Genomic DNA, 21,271 nt, shown 5'->3' with positions numbered 1-21,271 from the left:
TGGCGGCCGGCGCGCCCTAGCGGCGGGAGATTCGCTAGGCCTCAGGCTGCGGGGCGCGCGCTATGGAGCGGCTGCGGGAAGTGCGGGAGCGGCTGCAGGCTTGGGAGCGCGCGTTCCGGCGGCGGCACGGGCGGCGGCCGGGCCAGGTGCGGGCTGTCCGGGAGCGGGGGGCTGAGGGTGCGGCCTCCGGTTGACCTGTTCCCTTCACAGGAGGACGTGGCGGCGGCGCCTGAGGAGACCCGCGGTGAGCGCGGGGACGCAGGGCGAACGAGGGGTGCAGGCGGGTGGGGGGACCGGCGGCCTCCAGTGACCCTTCACACATCCCCCCCAGCGCTCTACCGGGAGTACCGCGCCCTGAAGGAGGCCCCGGGCCAGGCAGGAGGCATCGGACCCCGCGGCCCCACGCAGCCGCTTCCCGCGCCGGCAGACGAGGTACCCAGGCCTTGCCGCCCCAGGCTCCCGGCCAGGTTCCGTCGTGGCCGAGCCTCTGCGGGGGCACAGAACGCTGGGAGAGTACTGGACATGGCGGAGGAGGGCCAGGGGCTGGGGAAGCGGGTGGAGACGCCTCTGTCCCGCCCGCCAGCCTTTCTCTGGCTTGCACTCCCGCTGCCTCTTCTCGCAGGTGCCGGAGCCCAGCTGCTGGGGGCCCCACTTGAATCGGGCTGCGACCCAGAGTCCACATCCCCCTCTTTCTGGGCCAAGCCCTCTGCGATCTGCGCGGGTCTATGGAGAGAGGCTTAAGGCCAACCTAAAGGGCACCTTGCAGGTGAGAGTCGCGAGCCTGGCAGGCGGCGCGCCCGCCCCGGCCCCGGGGCTGCTCTCCCCCGGACACCCTTCTCTGTCAGCGCGCGCACGTGTACGCGCCGGTACTAACGTGCGCGCGCTCCTCGAGCCAACCTCCGGGTGGAGATTTGGGCTTGTTGGTCTGACCCCCCGCCCTCCCCACCAGGCTGGGCCAACCCTGAGCCGCATACCCCGGACTCCACGAAGACTCTTGTCCGAGATGTCCACCCCAGGGCCACCAGGTGCAGGGGCTGTCCTCATCTCTCCGGAAGAAGTCAGCGAAGCGCCCCTCCAGCCTTCTGGGCCACAGCTGAGGCCGGGCCGCCTCCAGCAGCTACAGGCATCCCTGAGCCTGCGACTGGGCTCCCTAGACCCTGGCTGGCTAGAGCGGTGTCACAACGGGGCCCCAGATTTTCTGGGGGCTTCCGAAGCTTGCCAGCCTAACTTGGGTGCAGAGCAGTCACAGCTTCTGGCTTCAGGTACCCCATCTGCCCTTGGTCCCAGCACTGGCCTTGAGACTCAAGCCCTACAGACAGCTGGAGTCGGTGCAGGGAGTCCCCAGCCTGGCAACAGTCAAAGCAAGAAGCGGAAACGGAATAGGGAGCCAGAGGGGAGCCCTGCACGGACCCAGCAAGGCAATGGCCAAACAGGAACCCTGCCTCAGGAAGCTGGGACTGCAGGAGATGCAGAAGACCCTTCGGGGAAAGCCCTGTGGGCACAGCCCCCCAGTGGTGCCACAGCGTCCAGGTACAGCAGCTTCCGATTCCCAGTAGGGGCACCATAAGTCGAGCCAGGTTGGGACAGGCTTGGGGCACAGTCCACTTGTACGTCCCTTCTAGAGCAGCTGTGCGGAATGGAGGTAATTATGTGCGGCTCAACATGAAACAGAAGCGCTACGCGAGGGGCCCAGCTCTCCGTGGAAGGCTCCTCCGAAAGCAGGTGAGGTGTCGGCAGGCACTCCCTTCACCCCACACTGCCTCTTGCCATGTGACCTTCTTTTATGGCCCCCAGATGTGGAAGCAGAAGTGGCAGAGGAAAGGGGAGCATTTTGGAGGTGGTCAGCACAGAGGCACAGTCAAGAATTCTTGCTTCCGGTGTGGGCAGCTAGGCCACTGGTCATCCCAGTGCCTGCAACCAGGTGAGACCTCTGCTCTGGGTGTTGGGTTCGGCTGACGTGTTTGGAGAGGACTTGTACTCGTCGGGGGAGGTGGGGGGCGGGCACCTGTAGCTCAAGTGTAGGACTCTACCTATATTTCTTCCCTGACTCAGAGCACATCCCGGCGCCTGGGAAGAAAGGTGGTGAGGATGAGGATGGCACACAGACCCTGCTCACTTTGGAGGAAGCAGTCCAGAGGACAGGCACTGCCGGGTTCTCTGGTGAACGAAGGGATGGAGGGCAGGCTGTAGCCAGCTGTGTTTTTGCTAGAATGACCCCAGCCAGCCTGGAGTTCCCACACCACCCTTTTCTGTCTGTTCTCAGTTAGTGAAGAAGATCCAGAGCGTGCTGGGCCTGAGCTGTTGGCCACCATGGAACAGTCTGTGCCCCAGGCACCCTGCCTACCCCCTGCCGTGCCGCCACTTTACCCACCAGGGCCCTCTGGGCAAGTGGCAGGTGAGCAGATGCTTTCCAGTTGAGAGCCTTTACTGGGGGGTGGGGGCAACTTGAGGCCATGCTGGCCTACACCTGTGTCCACAGAGACACCAGCTGAGGTGTTCCAGGCCCTGGAGCAGCTAGGGCACCGTGCCTTCCGCCCCGGGCAGGAGCATGTGGTCATGCGGATCCTCTCTGGTGAGCTTGGCTGCTGGGGGATGAGGCAGGGCCAAGGCCTGGCCGCAGGATAACACACTGACCCTTGTTCCCACCAGGCATATCCACGCTGCTGGTGTTGCCCACCGGTGCTGGCAAGTCCTTGTGCTACCAGCTCCCTGCACTGCTTTATGCTCGGCGGAGCCCCTGCCTCACGCTGGTCATCTCTCCCCTCCTGTCTCTCATGGACGACCAGGTGCGCAGACAGGACCCCTCGGGCACGTGCAGAAGGCAGGAACCGGTGCCCTTTTGGGCTGCTGCCCATTACCTGACCAGAGCTGTAAAGAGCTCAGCTATTCTCAACCTGCTAGTTCTGTCCACAGCCCCAGGCCTGGCAGTGGTCCAAGGGCAGCAGGGACATGGCTGGCCAGACCTGGGTCCACCCCCAAGAGGAATAGCACTAGGAAAGGGAGATATCCCCAATGGGGCCTGTCTGCTCCTGGCACTCCTGAGGCAAGGCTCACACGGGGCTCTGACTCCTTTATCACAGGATCTGTGATCGGGCTTTTTCTCCCTAGGACGCCCAAGCTGAAGATGGCAGCAGCTATCAGCCGAGTACCACTGAGAGCCATTTGAGGAAGAGCTGAGGAAGGGTGGCTGGCAATTGGTTTTCCTTTTGTTCCCACAGGTGTCTGGTCTGCCCCCATGCCTGAAGGCAGCATGCATCCATTCAGGCATGACCAGGAAGCAGCGGGACTCTGCCCTGAAGAAGGTGAGGGAGGGGCCTCACACAGCAAGATGGGTGGGGATAGAAGGCAGGTCCTCTGATGCTCCTGACCTTGCGGTCCTCAGGTTCACGCAGCCCAGGTGCATGTTCTGATGCTGTCACCCGAGGCACTGGTTGGGGCTGGGCCAGGGCCCTCTGGCTGCCTCCCTCGGCTCCCTCCAGTTGCCTTTGCCTGTGTTGATGAGGCCCACTGCCTGTCCCAGTGGTCCCACAACTTCCGGCCCTGCTACCTGCGTGTCTGCAAGGTGAGCCTTCTTTGGGATACCAGCAAAAGGGCCAGGGAGGGAGGGTGGGTGGCGCATCTTCACTGGCTCCTCTCCTGCACAGGTGCTGCGGGAACGCATGGGTGTCCGCTGCTTTCTGGGTCTTACAGCCACGGCCACACGCAGCACCTCAAGAGATGTTGCCCAGCATCTAGGCGTGGCTGAGGAGCTTGTGCTCAGAGGGCCAGTCACCATCCCCGAGAACCTGTACCTCTCTGTGTCCATGGACAGGGACCCTGACCAGGTGGGTGGATACACCCGGGCCTGGCAGAGGCACTGCCTTCTGACAGCCCATACTGACAGCTGTCACCCACCAGGCTCTGGTGACACTGCTGCAGAGTGATCGTTTTCGTAATCTGAACTCTGTCATCATCTACTGCAACAGACGTGAAGACACAGAGCGTGTTGCTGCACTGCTCCGCACCTGCCTGCGTGAGGCCTGGGGCCTGGGGCCTAGAGGGGGGTCAGCAGGGCTCCGCCCCATGGACCTGCCCCAGGGACGCATTCCACCCAACTGTTTACGTCTTCCCTGCAGGCCAGGCCCCTGAAACTGTGGCTGAAGCCTACCACGCTGGCATGTGTGGCCGGGAGCGGCGGCGGGTGCAGAGGGCCTTCATGGAGGGCCGGCTGCGGGTGGTGGTGGCCACGGTGGCCTTCGGGATGGGGCTGGACCGGCCAGACGTGCGAGCTGTGCTGCACCTGGGGATGCCCCCGAGCTTTGAGAGCTATGTGCAGGCTGTGGGCCGAGCTGGACGGGACGGCCAGCCTGCACACTGCCACCTCTTCCTACAGCCCCAGGTTCTTACCTGCCCCACTTGAGCTCCCCCCACCCCACCCCACCCCACCCCACCCCACCCCACCCCACCCCACGTTCACAGCTGTTCTGTTGCAGGGTCAGGACCTGCAGGAGTTACGTAGACACGTGTATGCCGAAGGCACCGACTTCCTTGCCGTGAAGAAGCTGGTACAGTGTTCGTTCCCGCCTTGCACCTGTGCCCGTGTTGACACCCAACAGCCCCCAGAGCAGGAGGGAGCCAAGAGCCAAGAGAGGCCTGGGGCTGTGTCCCCAAGGGAAGCTGAGCCACCCAGCAGCAAACACACAGCCCCGTGCCTGGGTCATGAGCGGGCACTCCCAGTACAGCAGCTGGTGCAGGCCCTGGACATGCCTGAGGAGGGTGAGGAACCGGGGGCAGGAGTGGGTACGTCCCCACATCCCTGCGTCCCCTAAGCCCTGCTCTGCCTCCAGCCATTGAGACCCTGCTGTGCTACATGGAGCTACACCCACAACGCTGGCTGGAGCTGCTGGCACCCACATATGCCCACTGCCACCTGCGCTGTCCTGGGGGCCTCCCCCAGCTCCAGGCCCTGGCCCACAGGTGAGCACACATCCCACCCCAGGCTGGGGCCAGGGACACAGGACCAGGGTTGCTACTCATATATCCCTTTGCCTGGGAAAGGTGTCCTCCACTGGCTGTCTGGTTAGCCCAGCAGCCACCCGAGAACATAGCTGCAGGAAGCTCTTCTGTAGAGTTTGACGTGGTTAAGCTGGCCGACTCGATGGGCTGGAAGGTGGCCCCTGCAAAGCGGGCTCTCCGTCAACTGCAGTGGGACCCGAGTCTCGGGACAGGTGAGCCCCGCTCTCAGCACTGCTCGTACCCAGCCCTGCTTGCCACCCTCCCACCTGTGTCTGACAAGCTCTCTGGCAGGTGCACCCCGGGACACAGGGGTGCTAGTGGAGTTCCGGGAACTCGCCTTCTATCTGCACAGCCCCGGAGACTTGACAGCCCATGAAAAGGACCAGATCTGTGACTTCCTATATGGCCGAGTACAAGCCCGTGAGCAGGAGGCCCTGGCCCGCCTGTGCCTCACCTTCCAGGCCTTTCACAGGTGCAGGAGAGGTGGGCCGGGCCTGAGGCCACCCTCCCACCCACCCCCAGTGTCCCCCAAGGTGAACAGCCCTGACGGAATCTTCTCACCCCAGCGTAGCCTTCCCCAGCTGCGGGCCCTGCTTGGAGCAGCCTGATGAGGAGCGCAGTGCCAGGCTCAAGGCCCTGCTCAGCAGCTACTTTGAGGAAGAAGGGCTAGTAGGCATGGAAGATCAGCAGGGCTCAGAGCCAGGGCAGGCCAGGGTGAGTGCCAGCCCCTCTTAGGGGTTGAAGAGAGGACACAGGCCTACAGTGAGGTCACGCAGTAAAGTACATGCCCATGCTCACACACTGTTATATGCCTGCCACCCACAGATCCAGGACTGGGAGGACCAGATTCGCCAGGACATCCGCCACCTCTTGTCCTCATGGCCTGACCAGCAATTCTCAGGCAGGGCTGTGGCCCGCATCTTCCATGGCATTGGTGAGGGCCAGGGAGCCTGGGCTCAGACATGGCCAGGGGCCAGAGGCCAGATCTGCCCCAGAGTCCTCAGGGCCGTGTCTCCCATTCCCACAGGAAGTCCCTGCTATCCAGCCCAGGTGTACGGGCGGGACCGGCGTTTCTGGAGGAAACACCTGCATCTGAGCTTCCACGCCCTGACACGTTTAGCCACAGAAGAGCTCCTGCTGTGGGGCCGCTGAGCACCCTGCTGTGGGCAGGCCCTGCTCCTCCGCGTCACAGGAGGGAGTCAGGTGTGGCACTTCATCAGGAAAAAGAGCAGGGATGTTGGTGGCCAAGACTGACTGACTACCTTGGCAAAGCCCACCAACAGAAGTGAGGCAAAGAGGCCCCAAAACGCAGAATAAAAAATGCTCAAGTCATTTTTAGGAATCCTCTTTTCTTATGGGGCAGCCCCCACAGTCTGAGGACAGCCTTGCCCATCAAACATTCCAGACACCCAGGCCGTGGGCACGCTCAGCTTTATTAGGTGGGCTGGCCACCCAGCTCAGGCCAGGGCACTGGGTGCCAGACCCAGATACAGAACAGGCATGCCTGAGAGAGCAAGGAAGAGGGAAAAACAGAGACGTGGCCCCAAGCTGTCAGCCAGAGCTCCAGCCAGTGAGCCCAGGAACAGCTTCCCCAGCAGTTCCAGGGTGGCCAGGAGGCTGTAGTGTGTGGCCTGCGAGGGTAGGGTGGGGTGGGAGATCAGACAAGGCTTTGCTTGGATTCCAGCCCTGCAGCCCCTGGGCCACCCAGCCACACTGGCTTACCTGCAGGGCACCGGGTGCCAGCTGGGTGCAGTGCATCATCAGGGCGAACGTGGTGGTTGTAACCAGGCCCCCCAGGAAGTGTTGCAGACACAGACTCAGCAAGGCTGCCCCTGGGAGGACCAAGATCAGTAGCGCCCGGGACTCTCTGGACTCCTCCCCTCCCATGGCCAGCCCCTCACCTCTCAGGACTGTGCTGGGATCTAGCTTGACCTCTGGAGTGTCCAGGTGGAAGAGCAGGGTGGTCTGGCAGGCCAGACCGCCAAGACGGAAACGAAGCACAGACCTCAGCAAGGGCAGTGGTCGCCTGAGGTGGGGAGATGGGGGCAGCTCAGGCAATGTGGGACCAGGCAGGGGTGAGTAGGTGGGTGGGGCGGGCTGAGGAGGGCTCACCAGTGCCTGGCCAGCAGGGCCCCGCCCAGGGATGAGCCGACAATGGAGCAGACCACAGCGCCCACGCCGTTCCACAGGCCCAGCTCTGGCATGGAGATGCCGCGGTCCAGCAGGAAGAGTGGAAACAAGCTGCTGGCACCCTGCTCACCTGTGGGGAGAATGCGAGCAGGGAGCTGCCCACCTCCCTTCACCTGGGGCCTCAGCTGCCCTCCCTAGCCAGGCCCCTGCCCTACCCCTGTCCTGGGCCACAGGTGCCAGGAGACAGCTGGGATGGGCATCAGCCAAGCTTAGGGCCAGCATGAAGCAGCATCTGAGAGACCCAAGGGGCTGTGGCTGGAGCTCATAGAAGCCGTGCAGCCAGAGCTGGAGAAGAGCCAGAGGCAAAGCCCAGCTGTAGAGCCAGGCTGGGCTCCGGCCTGCAGTTAATACCCCAGAAGGTGGCCACGAAACGGGTTCCTAGGCTCCTGGGGAATCCACTTGCAGGCTCCCACCCTGCTGTTGCCTGACTCAAGGCCTCACTTACCCAGTTTGTAAGTGAGCACAAAGCCTGCTGTCCACAGAGTGCCAGGCATGGCCAGCAAGTCCTGCAGGAGGTGCAGGGTACGCAGAGGTCCTTCTGAGGGCTGAGATGCAGGCAACTGTTGCAGGGCTGGCGCAGCCCAGGCTAGGGCAGCAGCCAACCAATAGACAGCAGCCAGAAACAGAAAGAGCCCGGGCCAGGAGAGGGTGGGCACAAGGGCCAACAGGCCCCCTCCTGCCAGCACTGCCCCTAGCTTATAAGCGACCACCTGCACTGTGTTACCAGGCCCTAGCTCGGCTGGCTCTAAGAGCTGTACGGCCAGCGTGTCCAGGGCCACGTCCTGCACAGCAGCACCCAGGTTCAGTAACAGAAGCAGCCCTGCCACGGTGACCGGCAGCCCGGCCTGGCCAGCTTCTGCAGGAGGCAGGGCTGCCAGCAGCCCACACACCAAGCCCAGAGCAGCCGTGCTGAGCATCAGCCAGGACTTCAGGGAGCCCCGTGTGTCCACCAGTGGGGCCCACACGAGTTTAAACAGCCACGGCAGATACAGCACCTTGGCCAGTCCCACACGTGTCAGGGAGAGGCCCCGAGCCCGGAACAGCAGGGGCAGCAGGCCAGACTGCAGCCCATAGGGCAAGCCTTGCACCAGGTAGAGGCCGGCCAGTGGCAAAAGCTTCCCATGCATGGCCAGGAGCATGGGGAGCCCTCGGGCGAGTGCTGGGGCTCAGGGGCTGGGCCTGGGATCTGCTGGCTGGGGTCAGGTTCAAGGCCAGGTCAGAGCCTGGAGTGGAATCAGAGGTCCGGCTAGAAGCAGGGGCAGGCAAAGCGGCTCCGGGTGGGGTCCGGCCAGGATGAAGTCAGGGATCACATGGCGGCATGGCTCTTGGGCAGTCAGATTAGGGCCGTGCAGGGTGGCGTCGGGACTGTAACCCTCGGATCCGCGGGCAGCCCACACTCCATAGACGGCTCTCTACGCAGCCGCGTGACGCGACGGCCACAGAGCTCAAGAAGCGGGCCAGAGCGTCGGCCGCCCTCGGGTGCCCCCAGTGGCCACTCCGGGTGTGTCCCGGCAGCCCTGAGCACGCGCCTTTGGCAGCCTGGCTGGCCTTGAGTCTGCAGCCCATCCTGGACCTTCCCAAGGCTATCAGATCCGGCTCCCAGACCCCCTGTACCACACCCTAACTCTCCAGAAGTGCTTGCTTTTCTTTGGTGTCTCACCTGGAGCCTGGTTGCTGCAGTGTCCACCTGGTCCTTCCAGCAGCCCCCATGGTTTGTTTACTCCTGCTTACTCCCGCCGCTGGAACCCTCACCTTGCGGCTGTGCTTTCGGTGCCCTCCCCTAGTCAGTGGCCACAGAGGGCCATGAAAGGCAGGTTTAGTGTGAAAGGTCTCAGCTGAAGGGATGCAGCCAGCTTGCTCCCCGCGATGCCCTCTAGCGTCGAGTGACAAGGCTGGGAGACGCAGGGCCCAAGTCCTGCCTGACTCCAGCAGGCTGTGTGGACGGAGGGGCCCATCCAAGGGTTTCATGCCTTCTCTCCCCTGCCCAGAGCTGCACCCTACAGGGCTCCTGAAGCCCAGTGGAGGTAGTGAATGTGGCCCAGGGGTCAGGAACCACGTCCAGAGCAGAGCTAGAGCACTAGTACTGTCTCCCTGCAGCCAGCCCAGCCCTGAGAGCGACAGCTGGCTCAGCCACCCTGAGTGGGTCTCCAGTTACTTCGAAATGTTTCCTTGTCTGTACAAAGGGGGCTGCCATCCCTCCCCAAGAAGACTGCAGTGACCCACAGAGTGTGCACACCATAGGCACTAGTCCTTGTTCCAGTGGCAGGGACAGAGGGCTGCATGCCCACCCTGGCTTGGGTATCCCCAGGATGTCCCTGGGTCAGCATTTTACAGGCTCTGTTCCCCGCCCCTGTCCTTTCGCGCTTGGGCTTAGAGAGGCCCGGCCTCCGCTGCCTCCTGGCCCCAGGACTGCACTTGCACTAGTATACCACCTCCCACACTTCAAACCCAATACAAAGGAAGACACTTGTTCATTCTTCCTCCCCTTCCCTCCCCAGCAGCCTCAGGCCATCCGCCCATCTAGGAGGAAAACCAAGACTTTCTCCCTTGAGCACTGCCCACCCATCCATCCAACTTCAGCCTAGAGCTCAGCTTGTTCCCTGTGCTGCCAGGAGCGAGGTGGACAGAATAGGAAGGCCAGGGGACACACTTTTCTGTGTCTTCCTTAGGCTACTTTTTCTGATGTGGGGCCTGGCTCCCCTTCCTATACTGTCCACCTCTCTCCTGGCAGCACAGGGAATGTGCTTTCCAGCCTTATCACCAACCCTAACAGAAAGGCCTACTGCCTACCTTCACATCTCCTACTCTTCCTAATTTTTCTGCGAAGTTTGCCACTCTTCCCCGCGACCAGACACCACAGTGGAAATGCAGCCCATGAGAGGCACTGCATCTGTTGTAAGGTCACCTCCTGACCACTCTTCCTGAAGGCTGACAAATGTTCCGCCCCTGCGCTGGCTCTCCAGAACCCCAGCTCAGAAAGGAACTCAGGAGTGGACAAAGGCAGGGGAGGCTCGAACAGGTGTGCACGCCTGAAGTAGTCAGGCTGCTTCGTAGCTTTATTAGGGGCCTGCAGAAAGGCGGGGGCCCAGCCCCACAGGCAGGAGGAGCAAGTCCTGAGGGCTCCAGAGACCCCCGGGGCCCTGGGCATGTAGGTCCACGGTCGGCCCTGCCGGCCCAGCCTGGACCCAAAGCGGGGAGGCGGGTGGTTAGGAGTACTCTCTGGTGAACTTGGCGTGGAACTGGCTCAGCTTCTCCAGCAGAGGTCGCAGCTTCTCCAAGGGAGGCAGAATGGTCATCCTAAAAAGGGGAGGGAGGTAAGCAAAGGTGTTCGGGGCTGCGGGGACGAGCCGCGCGGGGCCGCGCCTTACCGGAAGTGGTAGGTGCCTTCCCTCTGCCCGAAGCCACTCCCGGGCACCACGCAGATGCCGGTCTCCTCCAGAAGGCGCATGCAGAAGAACATGTCAGGAGCCAGGCCCAGCTCCTGAGAGCAGGCGGCGGAGACGGAGCGGTCAGGGCTGGGCGTCCAGACTCTGCCCTCCGGGTGGGGCTAGGTCTCGACCCACCCACCCCGCCCCGCCCCGCCCCCACCCACCGGTCAGTCAGGCGCCCAGACCTGAGCGCGCTGCACTGCGCGCGGGGGCAGCTGCACGCGAGGGAAGGAGTACATGGCGCCCTGCACCGGGTTGCAGCGGATGCCGGGAGCCTCGTTGAAAACCTGCTCCGTGAGCTTAGCCTTCGCCGCCAGCTCGGCCAACACCGCCTGCCTCTCCTGCGGCAGCGGAGGGTGGGCCGATCAGGCTCGGGCAGCCCCTCCCCACCCCCGCCCCCCTAGGCCCTTCCCGCTCACCGCCTGGAACAGCGCGAAGGAGGGGTCCGAGGGTGCGGGCGGGCTGACCACCGCGTCCAGCAGGACCTGGCCCGGCACGGGCGGGCACAGCCGCACGCTCAGCAGCTTCTGCATCTGCTGTTGCACCGCGGGATCCATGTTCACCACCTCCACGTAGCCGCCGCGGAACCCGCACCTGGGAGGCCAGGGCAATTGTCGAGGCAGGGTCGGCGGGCAGAGGGGGGAGGCCGCGAGCCCCCCCCCCCCCCGGCCTGCACGCACTCTCCCATGTAGCCTTTGGAGACTGAGTGGAAGGAGGCGAGCTCCTGCTGCGCCGCGTAAGGTGGCCCCAGCTCCGTGAGCACCTTCTTGAACGAGTAGAACCGCGAGCCCTCCGCATACACGTTGTCTTGGTACACCTGGTGGGGCAGGCCGGCGTCACGGAGGCAGCCGCCGCCGCCCTCCGACCCCAGGCCCAGGGTGAGCCCCTGCCAGCACCTCATCAGCCATCAGGAAGAGGCGCTCCTCGAAAGCGAAGCGAATCACGGCCTCGATGCACTCGCGGGCTTGCACCTGCCCTGGGGCGCGGGAGATGCAGCGTGTCCGGGTCAGACTTGGGGCGCTGCGCTCAGCGGGGCAGGGGAGCAGGACGGGAGGGCAGACTGACCCTGGCGGGGGGTGGGGAGCGAGAGGCCTGGGGGGTTGGGGACGGGCGGCGCACCAGTGGGGTTGCCAGGGTTGATAACGCAGAGTGCGCGAGGGCGGCAGTGATCTCGAGCCTGGCCCAGGGCCCGCCGCAGCTCGGCCACGTCGAGTGCCCACGCGCGCTCTTCGTCCAAGTAGTAGTCCACCTGCACAGCGTTGAGCTCCGCCAGCGCGGCCGAGTAGAGTGGGTACTGAGGGATGGGGATGAGCACACCCGTGCGCGTGCGACCCTCTCCGGCCACCAGCAACTTCAGCACGGTCTGCAGGCCAGATGGAGAGAGGATGGGAAGGCAAGGTTGGTGTGGCCAGGGACTGCACCTGTGCCCGGGTGCCAGGACGAGCAGGGTCCTCCCGGCCGTGCAGAAAGGGCCCCGGTGTCCTCCTGCCTTGGCCCTGGCCTACCACGATGGCGTCGCTGGCCCCGGTAGACAGGTAAATGTTATTGGGGTCGGCGGGAATGCCTCCGTCGCGCCGCTCGATGTACCGCGCTACATCCTCCCGGATCAGCTGGATGCCGGAGCTGACGCTGTAGGCCCCTGGGCCAGGAGGCGTGGCAGAACGGGGAGGAGGAGAGGACACATGAGGCCCCTTAGCAGCCCTCCTGAAGATCTCCGCCCCGCCAAGTGGGCGGGCGGGCGGGTCCACCCCTCCCCTGGCACCGCCTCCCTCCAGCTCCGGCTTCTCCCTGGGGCTTTGGCTGGTTGGGGCCCTGGCACTTACCCAGGCTGTGTCCCCCGCACGCCTGCAAGATGCGCTCAGCCCTTCTCTTGGCATCCTCGGGGAAGTCCGGGCTCTTCAGGAGGTCAGGGTGGACGCAGAGGGCCAGGACCTGGGGGGAGGAATGCTGAGGCCAGGGCACGTGGGCCGACCGGGGAGGAGCGCCAGGGCAATGGCGGGGCGGCCTCACCTGTCGCAGGAAGGTGATGGGCTTCTGGCCCATGGCCTGTGCATCCCCGATGTTGGCGCGGATGACCTCAGTGAAGGGCTTCTTTACCCCCTAGGAGGGAGGAGGCCCAGGCCGTGAGAAGGGGGCCTTCCTCACTCTGGCAGGTCCTTGTCCTACGTGACTCTGGGAAGGAATGGGGGCCAGACAGCTGCCCAGGGGAAGCCTGGAGGGCACGGTGGGGCCCAGAGCCATACCTGGCGCAGCTCCTGCTCCAGCTCGAGGGCGCGCAGCACAATGGGACCTCGCACTGCATACTCCACCATCCGAACACACGGGTTCATGGTGTCCAGCGTCAGCACCTTCTCCTTCAGCCCGTTCATTGCAACCTGGCTGTGGTCACCTGCCCTCAAGGCCATGACCCTGCTCAGACCAGGCAGGAAGGGCAGGATGCGGCAGGATTCAGAAGTGGGGGTAAGGACAGCTGGGTCCGGGCTCAGTGAGCTGGGGCTGGGAAGAGGTAGCCTGGGCAGGGGGGCTCAAGGTAAAGGGCACCCTCTTCACTGCAGCCTGCTGGCCCCACTGAAAGGGACAGAAAAGGCTGAAGAAGGAGCTGGGGCCACTGGGCCCCGCCCCACCAGTCTGGGCACAGTTCTGCCCCAGGGAGCCATAGGGAGTGCATGAGGAGGCAGGCGGGGCTTGGGGTGAGGCCCAGTGCCCGCCCAGTGTCCCCATGACAGGGGAGCTGGAGACCTACATGGGGGGTAGGGACAGACAGAAGGTTCAAGAAGCTTTAAGGGACTTGGCCTGGGAGGGTGGGGGAGGTGCGTTGAGTGCCCTGAGGGGTTGGCAGGGCTGGGCAGGGCTAAACCCCAAGGGGAGATAGATCTGCGGCCTCTAGAGATTTACCCCAGCACGTCTCTGCTAAGGCTGAGCCCTCTCAGGCCCCCCATCTTTGCTTGGGCCAGCAGGCCTGTCTCCCAGGTAACTGAGCCAGGCCTCTATAGAATCCTGGGGTTATCGGGGGGCAGGGAGTGAAAGCTCAGATGCAGGGTTCCATCTGGCCCCTCCTGGGCTGGCAACCATGGCCCATAGGCTGCAAGAGCCCTGTGGTTGGACCTTGGTCCCAGATCAGCAGCTGGTAGAGGCCAGAGTCTCTGGGCTGGGGCAGGAGGGGGGAGGGCAGCTCTGGGCCTTTGGAGGGCCCTCGGACACCTGGGACACCTGGGACACTTCCTCTACTCTTGGTTGCTGTCCTGCCCTTTCACCAGGCCCAGCTGGGGGCTGCCCTTGGGTCCACACCACAGGCAAGTTGACCTGAGCTCCCCTTCCCTGTTGCTCCTGATTGGTAGAGACAGTGGGAAGCAAACAGTGATAGGCCCTCGGAGCCCCACCTCCCCAGGCCCTGAAGCAAACTGATAGGCCATGCCCAGGGGTGGCTACCCCAGCTGCTGACATCTGACAAGGTCAAGGAGCCAGCCCTCCGAGAGGGGCTGTGGGCAGCTGGTCAGGCCCGAGGTCAGCCTCTGCTCCTCAGCTCCTGCTGGCTGGGAAGGAGAGAACAGGATCTGCAGCCAGCCAGCTGGGCCTCACCTCATACCTCCTGGCTCTGTGCCACCTCAGGCCCCCCAAGCACAAGCCTGCTTCTCTAAGAGCAGCCCCAGGCAGAGCCGGCCTCTTCCCGCACCTGGCAGCAAGGTCCAAGTGGCAGCCGTGTTAGCAGGTGGACCTTGGCAGTGGCACCAGCCCACACACTAAATTTAACCTGCAGCCTGCCTGCTCCCCGGCACCCCCGCCCCCGCCCCGCTGAGGACACCCCTCCAACCACTGATGCTGAAGAAAGGGAAGGCCCTGCAGACACGAGGCTGACTGGGTCAGTATCGCTGCAGAGAAGAAGGTGACCTGAGCCCATGTCACCCAGCACTGGTGGCCACGCAAAGCTGCCCACCACAGACAGATGAGCTGGGAATGCCCTCAGCCCTCCCACTCAAGGCCCCTAAAGGGCCCCCGTCACCCTGACAGATCATGCCCAGCCAGCTCAGAATCTGGGCGGCCAACCACCGGCCCCCTTTGCCAGCCCAGGCGGAGGCTGGCAGCCAGGTCCCCGGATCAGGGTTACAGGCCAGGAACAGGGGACTCATGCCCCAGGGAGGTTTCTGACTCTGGCCTTGTACCGATTCTCCCCTCCGGCTGTGGCTCAAGAGTCTTGTGGAAACCCCCCTGCCCTTCCGAGGCAGGATCCCTGCCCCTCTGGCATGGATACTCCCAGCTGTGATGTCACCCCCACCCCCCCGCCACCTCAAGGAATGTCCTTCCAAAGCTCCTTGCTCCTCTCAGGGAAGTAAAGAGTTACAGAGGAACCTCCAGGAGGCTGGGAGGCGGGGAGGAGGGTGCAGCACAGGCCAGGCTCCTCGCCCAGTGGCCGTGGGCCTCACCCCCACGCAGGGCCACGCAGCCACAAGCACCTACAGGCCCCGAACAGGGACGGGCACACCCAGGACCAGCAACACGGCAGCTCCCCACCCTCGGGACAGCGGCCCAGCTGACACACACAACAAAGCAGGTGGCAAAACAGCCCTTTATCAAGAGTCACAGGGTGAAACTAGGTTTCTGCAGCCAGGAGCCCCCAGGATGGCTTCTGCCACAGGTTCATCCCTGAGCGAAGACGCTGGCGTCCTAGATGTGGGAAACAGAGAAGGCCCTGCCCTGGCTGCCCCCCCACAGCAGCGCCGGCAATGCACCGGGGCCTCCGGAGCGGAGGCAGCCTCTGGCGGGGCCTGGCGACAGGACCCCTGCCACTCTCAGGGCCAGCCCCTCACATGAGCAGGCAGCATGGCCTCTTCTCCGCGGGGGCCTCCTCTGAGGGTGCGGTGAGCTTAAGCAGGGGCGGCTCTCCGCCAGCCCTGGAGCTGAGCTCAGGCTGGGGGGTCTCAGTGTCCACAGGCAGACCAGGCTCTGGGGCCGCAGGCCCCTCAGGCAGGGGGCGCTGCAGCTTGGCGGCAGCTCGCTGGCGCTTCAGCTCTGCCAGGGTGTGGTGGGCCTTGGCCCGGACCAGAGTGTCTGGCGCCGTGCTGTCCAGGGGGCTCAGCTGGTAGGAGACACTCCGGTCCAGCCGCTTGGAGTACAGGTGTCGCCCTGGGGTGCCTCCAACTTGGCCGTTATGTGGCCTGGCCAACTCGGGGTCCTCCTCCTGTTGGGCAAGCGTGGGCCCCAGAGGCCATCAGGAAGGCCTCCTGTGGCCGTGGGCCCCAGGGTGCATGGGGGGCAGCAGCCGCCCCTGTGGTGCACTGGCCCAGTTTATGAGCACAGGGTCACTGCTCCCACCGACTCCAGAGGCACTGATGTCACCAACCAAAGAGGGCAGGGCCTAGGCCCACAGCCAGCATGCTGGAGGACAGTGTGGGCCTTACCTCGCTGGACGCGGGTCGAAGCTCTGCATCCGTCTGGCCGTCTTCATCCTCCTCAGGTGGCTCTGGGCTGATGGGAGGTGGCTGTTGCCACACAATGGCCTCCTGGGCGTGCTCCCTGCGGTACAGGCTGGTGCGCTGGGTCAGGCTCACCCTCCTCACCACCTTCCTGCGGGGCGGGCAGGGGAAGGATGTCACTTGCCCCACAGACTGCCCCGAACTCCAGATGGCACCTGAGCGCCGTCAGAGGGGTGGGGGCAGATGGCTGCCAGCAGGGGTAGGACACTGGGGTCAACCGCAGGTGCTCACCCCCGGCTGCCTGCACTTGAGGTGCGGCGGCGCAGCAGAGAGCGCTGGCGGCCCTGGGCGCGCAGGAGCGCATCGTGCTTGTGCTTCAGCTCCAACAGCTTGGTCCGCACCTCCTCGTCCCCACACACGTCTGAGGAGAAGTGGGTGGTCACCGGTGCCCTCTCACCCACCCTCTACGACTGGCGGAGGCGGTCCCAGCTCACCGAGAGGTGTCTCGTCCATCAGAGACTTCCCGTTCAGGTCGGCCCCGTGTGCCACGAGCAGTTCCACCAGATGCACCTGAGGGCCAGCGAGCCTGGGCTGCTGAAGGCCTCGGAGCCAGGAGCCCCCAGCCCAGGCCCAGCTGCCCCCACCTGCCACTCACCTGGCCCCAGTAGGCCGCCGCATGCAGCGGCTCCCAGCCGTCCTGGTCCTTGGCGCTCAGGCTGGCTCGGTGCTGCAGCAGCAGGGTGGCCGCCTCGCTGAACCCGTTAGCAGCAGCGATGTGGAGCTGCAGGCACACCACCCAGCCCTGAGTCCCTGCCATGCCCCTCCAGCAGCAACCTCCCGACCTGCAACCCAGGTGGCCCCATCGTCACCAGCGTGGCCCCGTGGTCCTGGGGCGCGTCAATGTTGGCCCCTGCCTGCAGCAGGCTTCGGATGTCATCCAGCATATGCAGCTCCGGCAAGGCCCGGGCTTCCTCGATGCCCTCCTGGGTAATGCCTGCAAGGCAGCGGGCTCAGAGCAGGCACCCGGGCACCCTGGCGGGCAAGCGGGGCCACACTCACCGCGGTCAGCCATGGCCGTCTCAAGGCAGTCCAGCGTCTGCTCATCTTCACACAGGTCATAAGGCATGTTCCCATCAGTGTTCACGGCCAGGAGGTCAGCACCACTGCAAGGAGAGTGGGCAGGGGCTTTGGCCACAGAACGCTTCTCTCCCCGTGGAGGCCTCAGGTCCACCCTCTGCAGAGGCCCTCAGTCTAGGGCTGCTCTCCAGGACAGTGTGGGTCAAATGTGGAGGAGGCCCAAGTCCCTGATGCCCTTGGGACCATCTACCTGTCCCTTCACTCTGGATCCTGTACCCAAACGAGGCAGGGTATCCCCCAGTCTCCACCCATGATGGAGCTCCAGGTTCCTGACACCCATCTGCCACTGTCAACCTGCACAACGGGCCCACCTACCAGGAGGGCCTGCCAGGACTCTAGGAGCCTCAGGGAGCAAAAGACAGAGGGAGGAGAGCCCGGATGACAGAAGAAAGCTGCAGGGAACAGGGCTCAGGCAGGAACATGGCCCCGGGAGAACACAGGGGGCTGAAGAGGAGCCCAGAACATAAAGGTGGGTGCTCACTGCAGAGAGGAGCAGAGTGGGGTAGGGGCTGTCTGTGTACACCCACCCCTCCTACTCTGAGGCATCTGTGTGTGAAGGGGAGAGACTGCCACCTGCTCACATACCCACCACCAGCACCCAGACCACTCCGAGGACAGCCTGAGCCCCTGAACACCTGTTCTACTGCAGGGGCCATGTCCGTGGGGGGATCCGGGATCCTGGTGAAGCAGACCCCTCTTTCTATTCACCGAGGCCTGTGTCCGAAGCAGCTCTGCCCTGCTCCGACCTCCTTGTCAAAGGCCCCACCTCTGTCTTTGCCATTGCCCCCCGCATCGTTCTGCCCAGAGTGGCATTTCTCTGGGAAGACCCCAAGGAGGACCAGAGCTAGAGGTCAAGGCCTTTCCTCAAGAATTCCCAAACCCCTAAGAGTGCTTGGCAGGAGGATGCACCCAGGCTGACAGCTTGGCGGGCAGACAACCACACTGCCCTGAGCACACGTTTGTCCCCTTGGTGTCACAGTGTCTGCAGCCTTGGCCCAGGCCCTGATCTCCACACCAGCATGAAGTCAGGGTAAGCAAGGCCGAGGGGGACACAAGAGGCCAAGGGCCAAGCGTGCTTCCTGCAGAGGAGACAACAGGCTTGTGTCTCAGGATGAACTACTGTCTGCAGGGAAGGCCCGGCCTCCCCAGCCCAGTGGTGGCCCCCCCAACCCCCCAACTCTAGCCTCGCCAGCGGCGCCTACCAGGCAATGAGCAGCTCCGCCAGGTGCAGGTGGCCACAGGTGGCCGCAGCGTGCAGGGGTGTCCAGCTTTCACTGTCACGGGCATTGACCTTAGCCCCAGCGTCCAGGAGCTGCTGTACCATCTCCCGGAAGTCATCAATGCAGCTCTACGAACCACACGGCCTGAGTGCCAGAGCCCCGGCAAGTGCCCCTCCCTCCCCCATCCTGTCCCCGGCATGGCTGACCTGGTGCAGGGCTGTCAGGCCGTCCTCGTTGGCCAGGTCAGGGCTGACCCCACTCTCGAGGAACTGGCGGACTGTGAGAAGGAGAGCAGGAAGCACGGTCAGGACCATGCTAGGGGTCCTGCCAGGCCAACACTGTTTAGTCCAGGTGCCGGGTACCTGGGCTGACTGCTGTGCCGTAGTCAGGAGCAGAGAGTGACGAGGAAGACAGAGGTGTGGGTGGCAAGAGGGACACCCGAGCCCAGGCTAAGGGCTGGAGAGTCGGCGCACTGGGTATCTGTCGCCCCCAGGTGGGCACACACAGCAGCCCTCTGCCCATAGCATCCAGGGGGACCCACCCCTCCCGAATCAGGCCACTCTGGCCCTCAGGCTCCCGTGTGAGAGCAGGCCCCCTGCCCAGCTGCAGCCTGCAGTGTGGGCCCCAGGCATCCTGGCCCATTCCCTCCAGAGTGTCCCTCAGTAGAGCTGGTCTCTGTCCTCATTCTTTAGAGGTCCCATCTGAGACCCAGCCCATCAGCAAGGTCATCCCGGACCTCCTTGCTGGCCTGGCCCTCCCAGACACGCCCTCCTTCCCACAGTTCCCTGAGCCTGGGCCAGCGGCACACCCACCACACCCTCCAACTCCCCTGCCTTGAAGTACTGCCCACCTCTCCTTGCCCTCTGCACCCCAGCCTCTGCCCTGGAGGAAGGCAGGACAAGCCTTCAGAAGCCCCTTGGGGACAGCAGAGGAGCCAAGAACACATGGGGTGCAGGGGAGGAGTGAGGAGCCTGCCAAAAAGCGCAGCCTTGTCATCTAGCCAGGGAGGTCCTGATGGGGAGGAAGAGGTCAAAGACAGGACCAAGGCTGGTGTCAAGGGTGCTGGCCAGTGGGGACCCCTGCCCCTACACTCTAACCTGCTGAGGTGGCACTGCCGTTCTCCTTTACAAAGGTGGAGGCAGAGGCCCTGTCCCGGTCATCACCCCGTGCCCAGGCCAGAGGCGGTGAAGACAGGCCACTCCCAGCCCACCTATGCCAAGCCCTGGGCACTGCTCCAGGCTCCGGTGGGCTCCCCAAAGCCTCTGCCCAACCCCATCAGCCTCACCCCCGCAGCAGCACCTCGATGTGCTGCCCCATCACTGGTAGGCCTCAGGCGGCCGACCACTTAGAGCAAGTGACCAGGCCAGCCCCGGAGCCTCCGCAGGATGGTGCGGTGCCCACCACAGCAGAGATGCCACACTTACCTTCCTCCAGGTCATTTCGGGCAGCAGCCTCCAGAAGGGCGACACTGGGAGGAAAGAGGACCCGCTTCTGTGACCTGCCGCCAGCTGCCTCCTTCCAGGGCCTCGGCCGCTCCTGATGGCCCTTCTTGCCCTGGGCCTCCTTCTCAGCCTGGGCCCACATCTTCACCTGCTGGGCACGGCGCTTCTGGGCGTGCTTCAGCCGCTCCTGCGTGCTCATCCTGCCCACCAGGGGCATCTCTGCCAGCAGCTCCAGGTGCTCGGCCATGGCAGGGGCCGCCTGCCCGGGGGGCTGCTCGGGGCACCAGATGGGGGAGCACTGGGGCCAGATTGGGCCTGAGGGGTGGGGCAGCTGGCTGGACTGGCACCCTTGGGGGCATCCCCTCCCCAAGGCTCAGTGGTGCCCTCCACCCCTGGCAAGGCTGGGTCACGAGGCCCCACACTGTGACCAGGCCCAAGCAGAAAGGGCAGGGTGGGAGGGCACCTGCAGCCTGCCTCTCAAGAGCCCTGGCACCTCGGCTGCTCAATGGGCAGGGCCTCACCTCCCTCTCGGGGTCAGGGTGCACAGCCTGTCAGAAGCAGCCCAGGACCTGGCCAGCCTCGGTCCAGGGTTTGAAGCTAATTACCTAGATAAAAGAGTTGCAGTGTCCGGCACTTGGAGGAGGGTGAAGGGAGGGCAGAGCAATGGGCAGAGGCCCCTGGGAGTCCCAGAAGCCCCCTCACTTTCCAGGCCTCAGAAGCCTGGGTGGGGCCTGGGTGCAGCCATGGCCTGGCCTTTCCTCCCCTCTCCCTTTGGTCTTCCAGGGCTGGTAAGTTAGTGCTAACAGGGAGGTGTGGCCAGAGGGCGGGCCCCAGGGCCACAGAAAGGCCAGGGCAGGGCGTGCCCTCAGAGTCCTGGGGTCTCGGGCCCCAGTGCCCAGGATTGAGATTGTGTAAGCAGCCAGGGCACCAAGGGCACGGCAGGCCGGGCGACTACATCTTTAGGAGGGCCTCCTTTTGGAAGAGCAGTAGATCAGACTGCAGACAGCAGGTGGCATCCACCAGCCTGTGGAGGAGGAACAGGAAACAAACTCGTCAAGGCTGGCTCCAGGTGGGGCACTCCAGCGGGGAAGACGACTAGCCCTGCCCTGTCCCTGCCCAGCGGTGCAGGGACAGCATTCCTGGCAGGGGGCTCACTGAGTTCCCAGAAAGGGCAGTGCAGCTGAGAGCAGACAGCAAGGAGGGCCATGCCGGCTGCCCCTCCCCCTCCCAGGGAGTCGTCCTCCGCAAGTTTCTCAAGGCCCAAGGCTCTGGTCCCTATGGCCACGGTGACCTATCTGCTCCAGGCCGGACTGCACAAGTCACCTTCTCCTTGGGCTCTCCTGGAAGTGTCTCGAGGACGGTGCAGGCTACAAGGGAGAGCATCCATCTTCTTCGAGATCCTCCTTCCCTCCTGACCACTCACAGCCCCCTCCCCTCATGCCCACCCC

General features: G+C 64.2%; 4 protein-coding genes across 10 annotated transcripts in view; 1 reads left to right on the top strand and 3 right to left on the bottom strand.

Moving 5' to 3' along the window:
- Nucleotides 1–19: 19 nt before the first annotated feature.
- On the top strand, nucleotides 20–6,327 carry RECQL4 (RecQ like helicase 4). Of its 7 annotated transcripts, none has more exons than XM_029923059.1 (23): nucleotides 20–146; nucleotides 211–244; nucleotides 332–432; nucleotides 623–766; nucleotides 950–1,530; nucleotides 1,623–1,722; nucleotides 1,807–1,921; nucleotides 2,053–2,160; nucleotides 2,264–2,395; nucleotides 2,480–2,572; nucleotides 2,650–2,786; nucleotides 3,219–3,302; nucleotides 3,383–3,562; nucleotides 3,645–3,824; nucleotides 3,898–4,012; nucleotides 4,116–4,378; nucleotides 4,473–4,755; nucleotides 4,827–4,956; nucleotides 5,038–5,207; nucleotides 5,287–5,478; nucleotides 5,567–5,709; nucleotides 5,821–5,929; nucleotides 6,023–6,327. In XM_029923059.1, the coding sequence occupies exons 1-23, from the start codon at nucleotides 63–65 to the stop codon at nucleotides 6,145–6,147; spliced, it is 3,603 nt and encodes a 1,200-aa protein (XP_029778919.1). In that variant the 5' UTR covers nucleotides 20–62; the 3' UTR covers nucleotides 6,148–6,327. The 7 variants fall into 7 exon arrangements, with proteins under 7 accessions (XP_029778919.1, XP_029778918.1, XP_029778917.1 ...); XM_029923058.1 differs by having other exon boundaries at nucleotides 1,795–1,921; XM_029923057.1 differs by having other exon boundaries at nucleotides 1,623–1,921; nucleotides 5,287–5,467; nucleotides 5,562–5,709.
- An 81-nt stretch (nucleotides 6,328–6,408) lies between these two features.
- MFSD3 (major facilitator superfamily domain containing 3) lies at nucleotides 6,409–8,625 on the bottom strand. Its single transcript, XM_029923119.1, has 5 exons — nucleotides 7,631–8,625; nucleotides 7,108–7,255; nucleotides 6,897–7,021; nucleotides 6,718–6,827; nucleotides 6,409–6,626 (listed from the first exon to the last, which is right to left on the bottom strand). Exons 1-5 carry the CDS (start codon nucleotides 8,322–8,324, stop codon nucleotides 6,453–6,455), a joined length of 1,251 nt encoding a protein of 416 aa, XP_029778979.1. The 5' UTR covers nucleotides 8,325–8,625; the 3' UTR covers nucleotides 6,409–6,452.
- Nucleotides 8,626–10,200: 1,575 nt separating this feature from the next.
- GPT (glutamic--pyruvic transaminase) lies at nucleotides 10,201–14,299 on the bottom strand. Its single transcript, XM_029923113.1, has 12 exons — nucleotides 14,287–14,299; nucleotides 12,857–13,022; nucleotides 12,624–12,713; nucleotides 12,437–12,545; nucleotides 12,119–12,252; nucleotides 11,733–11,976; nucleotides 11,510–11,589; nucleotides 11,294–11,430; nucleotides 11,033–11,207; nucleotides 10,799–10,954; nucleotides 10,554–10,666; nucleotides 10,201–10,482 (listed from the first exon to the last, which is right to left on the bottom strand). Exons 2-12 carry the CDS (start codon nucleotides 13,016–13,018, stop codon nucleotides 10,392–10,394), a joined length of 1,491 nt encoding a protein of 496 aa, XP_029778973.1. The 5' UTR covers nucleotides 13,019–13,022; nucleotides 14,287–14,299; the 3' UTR covers nucleotides 10,201–10,391.
- Nucleotides 14,300–15,158: 859 nt separating this feature from the next.
- The window catches only part of PPP1R16A (protein phosphatase 1 regulatory subunit 16A), a 30,820-nt gene continuing 24,707 nt past the window's right edge, over nucleotides 15,159–21,271 (bottom strand). The window contains exons 2-11 of the mRNA XM_029923105.1: nucleotides 19,806–20,847; nucleotides 18,588–18,658; nucleotides 18,364–18,509; nucleotides 17,084–17,187; nucleotides 16,894–17,018; nucleotides 16,680–16,805; nucleotides 16,519–16,594; nucleotides 16,316–16,445; nucleotides 16,010–16,175; nucleotides 15,159–15,789 (exon numbers count right to left, since the gene is read on the bottom strand). Coding sequence (XP_029778965.1) covers nucleotides 15,415–15,789; nucleotides 16,010–16,175; nucleotides 16,316–16,445; nucleotides 16,519–16,594; nucleotides 16,680–16,805; nucleotides 16,894–17,018; nucleotides 17,084–17,187; nucleotides 18,364–18,509; nucleotides 18,588–18,658; nucleotides 19,806–20,070 — 1,584 coding nt within the window. The 5' untranslated portion in view covers nucleotides 20,071–20,847 and the 3' untranslated portion in view covers nucleotides 15,159–15,414. The remainder of the gene's footprint in view (nucleotides 15,790–16,009; nucleotides 16,176–16,315; nucleotides 16,446–16,518; nucleotides 16,595–16,679; nucleotides 16,806–16,893; nucleotides 17,019–17,083; nucleotides 17,188–18,363; nucleotides 18,510–18,587; nucleotides 18,659–19,805; nucleotides 20,848–21,271) is intronic.

Source organism: Suricata suricatta, chromosome 15 (assembly GCF_006229205.1).
Source record: "Suricata suricatta isolate VVHF042 chromosome 15, meerkat_22Aug2017_6uvM2_HiC, whole genome shotgun sequence".
In the NCBI taxonomy this organism is placed as follows: domain Eukaryota; kingdom Metazoa; phylum Chordata; class Mammalia; order Carnivora; family Herpestidae; genus Suricata; species Suricata suricatta.
This window is presented reverse-complemented; position numbering and strand designations above follow the sequence as displayed.

Excerpts from the sequence above, each read along its gene's own strand:
- MFSD3 (XM_029923119.1), bottom strand. The coding sequence starts at position 8,324 with ATGCTCCTGGCCATGCATGGGAAGCTTTTGCCACTGGCCGGCCTCTAC. Across the intron at positions 7,256-7,630 it reads TGTGCTCACTTACAAACTGG|GTGAGCAGGGTGCCAGCAGC; the intron begins GTAAGTGAGGCC and ends TTCTCCCCACAG. Across the intron at positions 6,828-6,896 it reads TCCCAGCACAGTCCTGAGAG|GGGCAGCCTTGCTGAGTCTG; the intron begins GTGAGGGGCTGG and ends TGGTCCTCCCAG.
- RECQL4 (XM_029923055.1), top strand. The coding sequence starts at position 63 with ATGGAGCGGCTGCGGGAAGTGCGGGAGCGGCTGCAGGCTTGGGAGCGC. Across the intron at positions 433-622 it reads TTCCCGCGCCGGCAGACGAG|GTGCCGGAGCCCAGCTGCTG; the intron begins GTACCCAGGCCT and ends CTCTTCTCGCAG. Across the intron at positions 3,563-3,644 it reads GCTACCTGCGTGTCTGCAAG|GTGCTGCGGGAACGCATGGG; the intron begins GTGAGCCTTCTT and ends TCTCCTGCACAG.
- GPT (XM_029923113.1), bottom strand. The coding sequence starts at position 13,018 with ATGGCCTTGAGGGCAGGTGACCACAGCCAGGTTGCAATGAACGGGCTG. Across the intron at positions 11,590-11,732 it reads CAACCCTGGCAACCCCACTG|GGCAGGTGCAAGCCCGCGAG; the intron begins GTGCGCCGCCCG and ends CCCGCGCCCCAG. Across the intron at positions 11,431-11,509 it reads TCTTCCTGATGGCTGATGAG|GTGTACCAAGACAACGTGTA; the intron begins GTGCTGGCAGGG and ends CTGCCCCACCAG.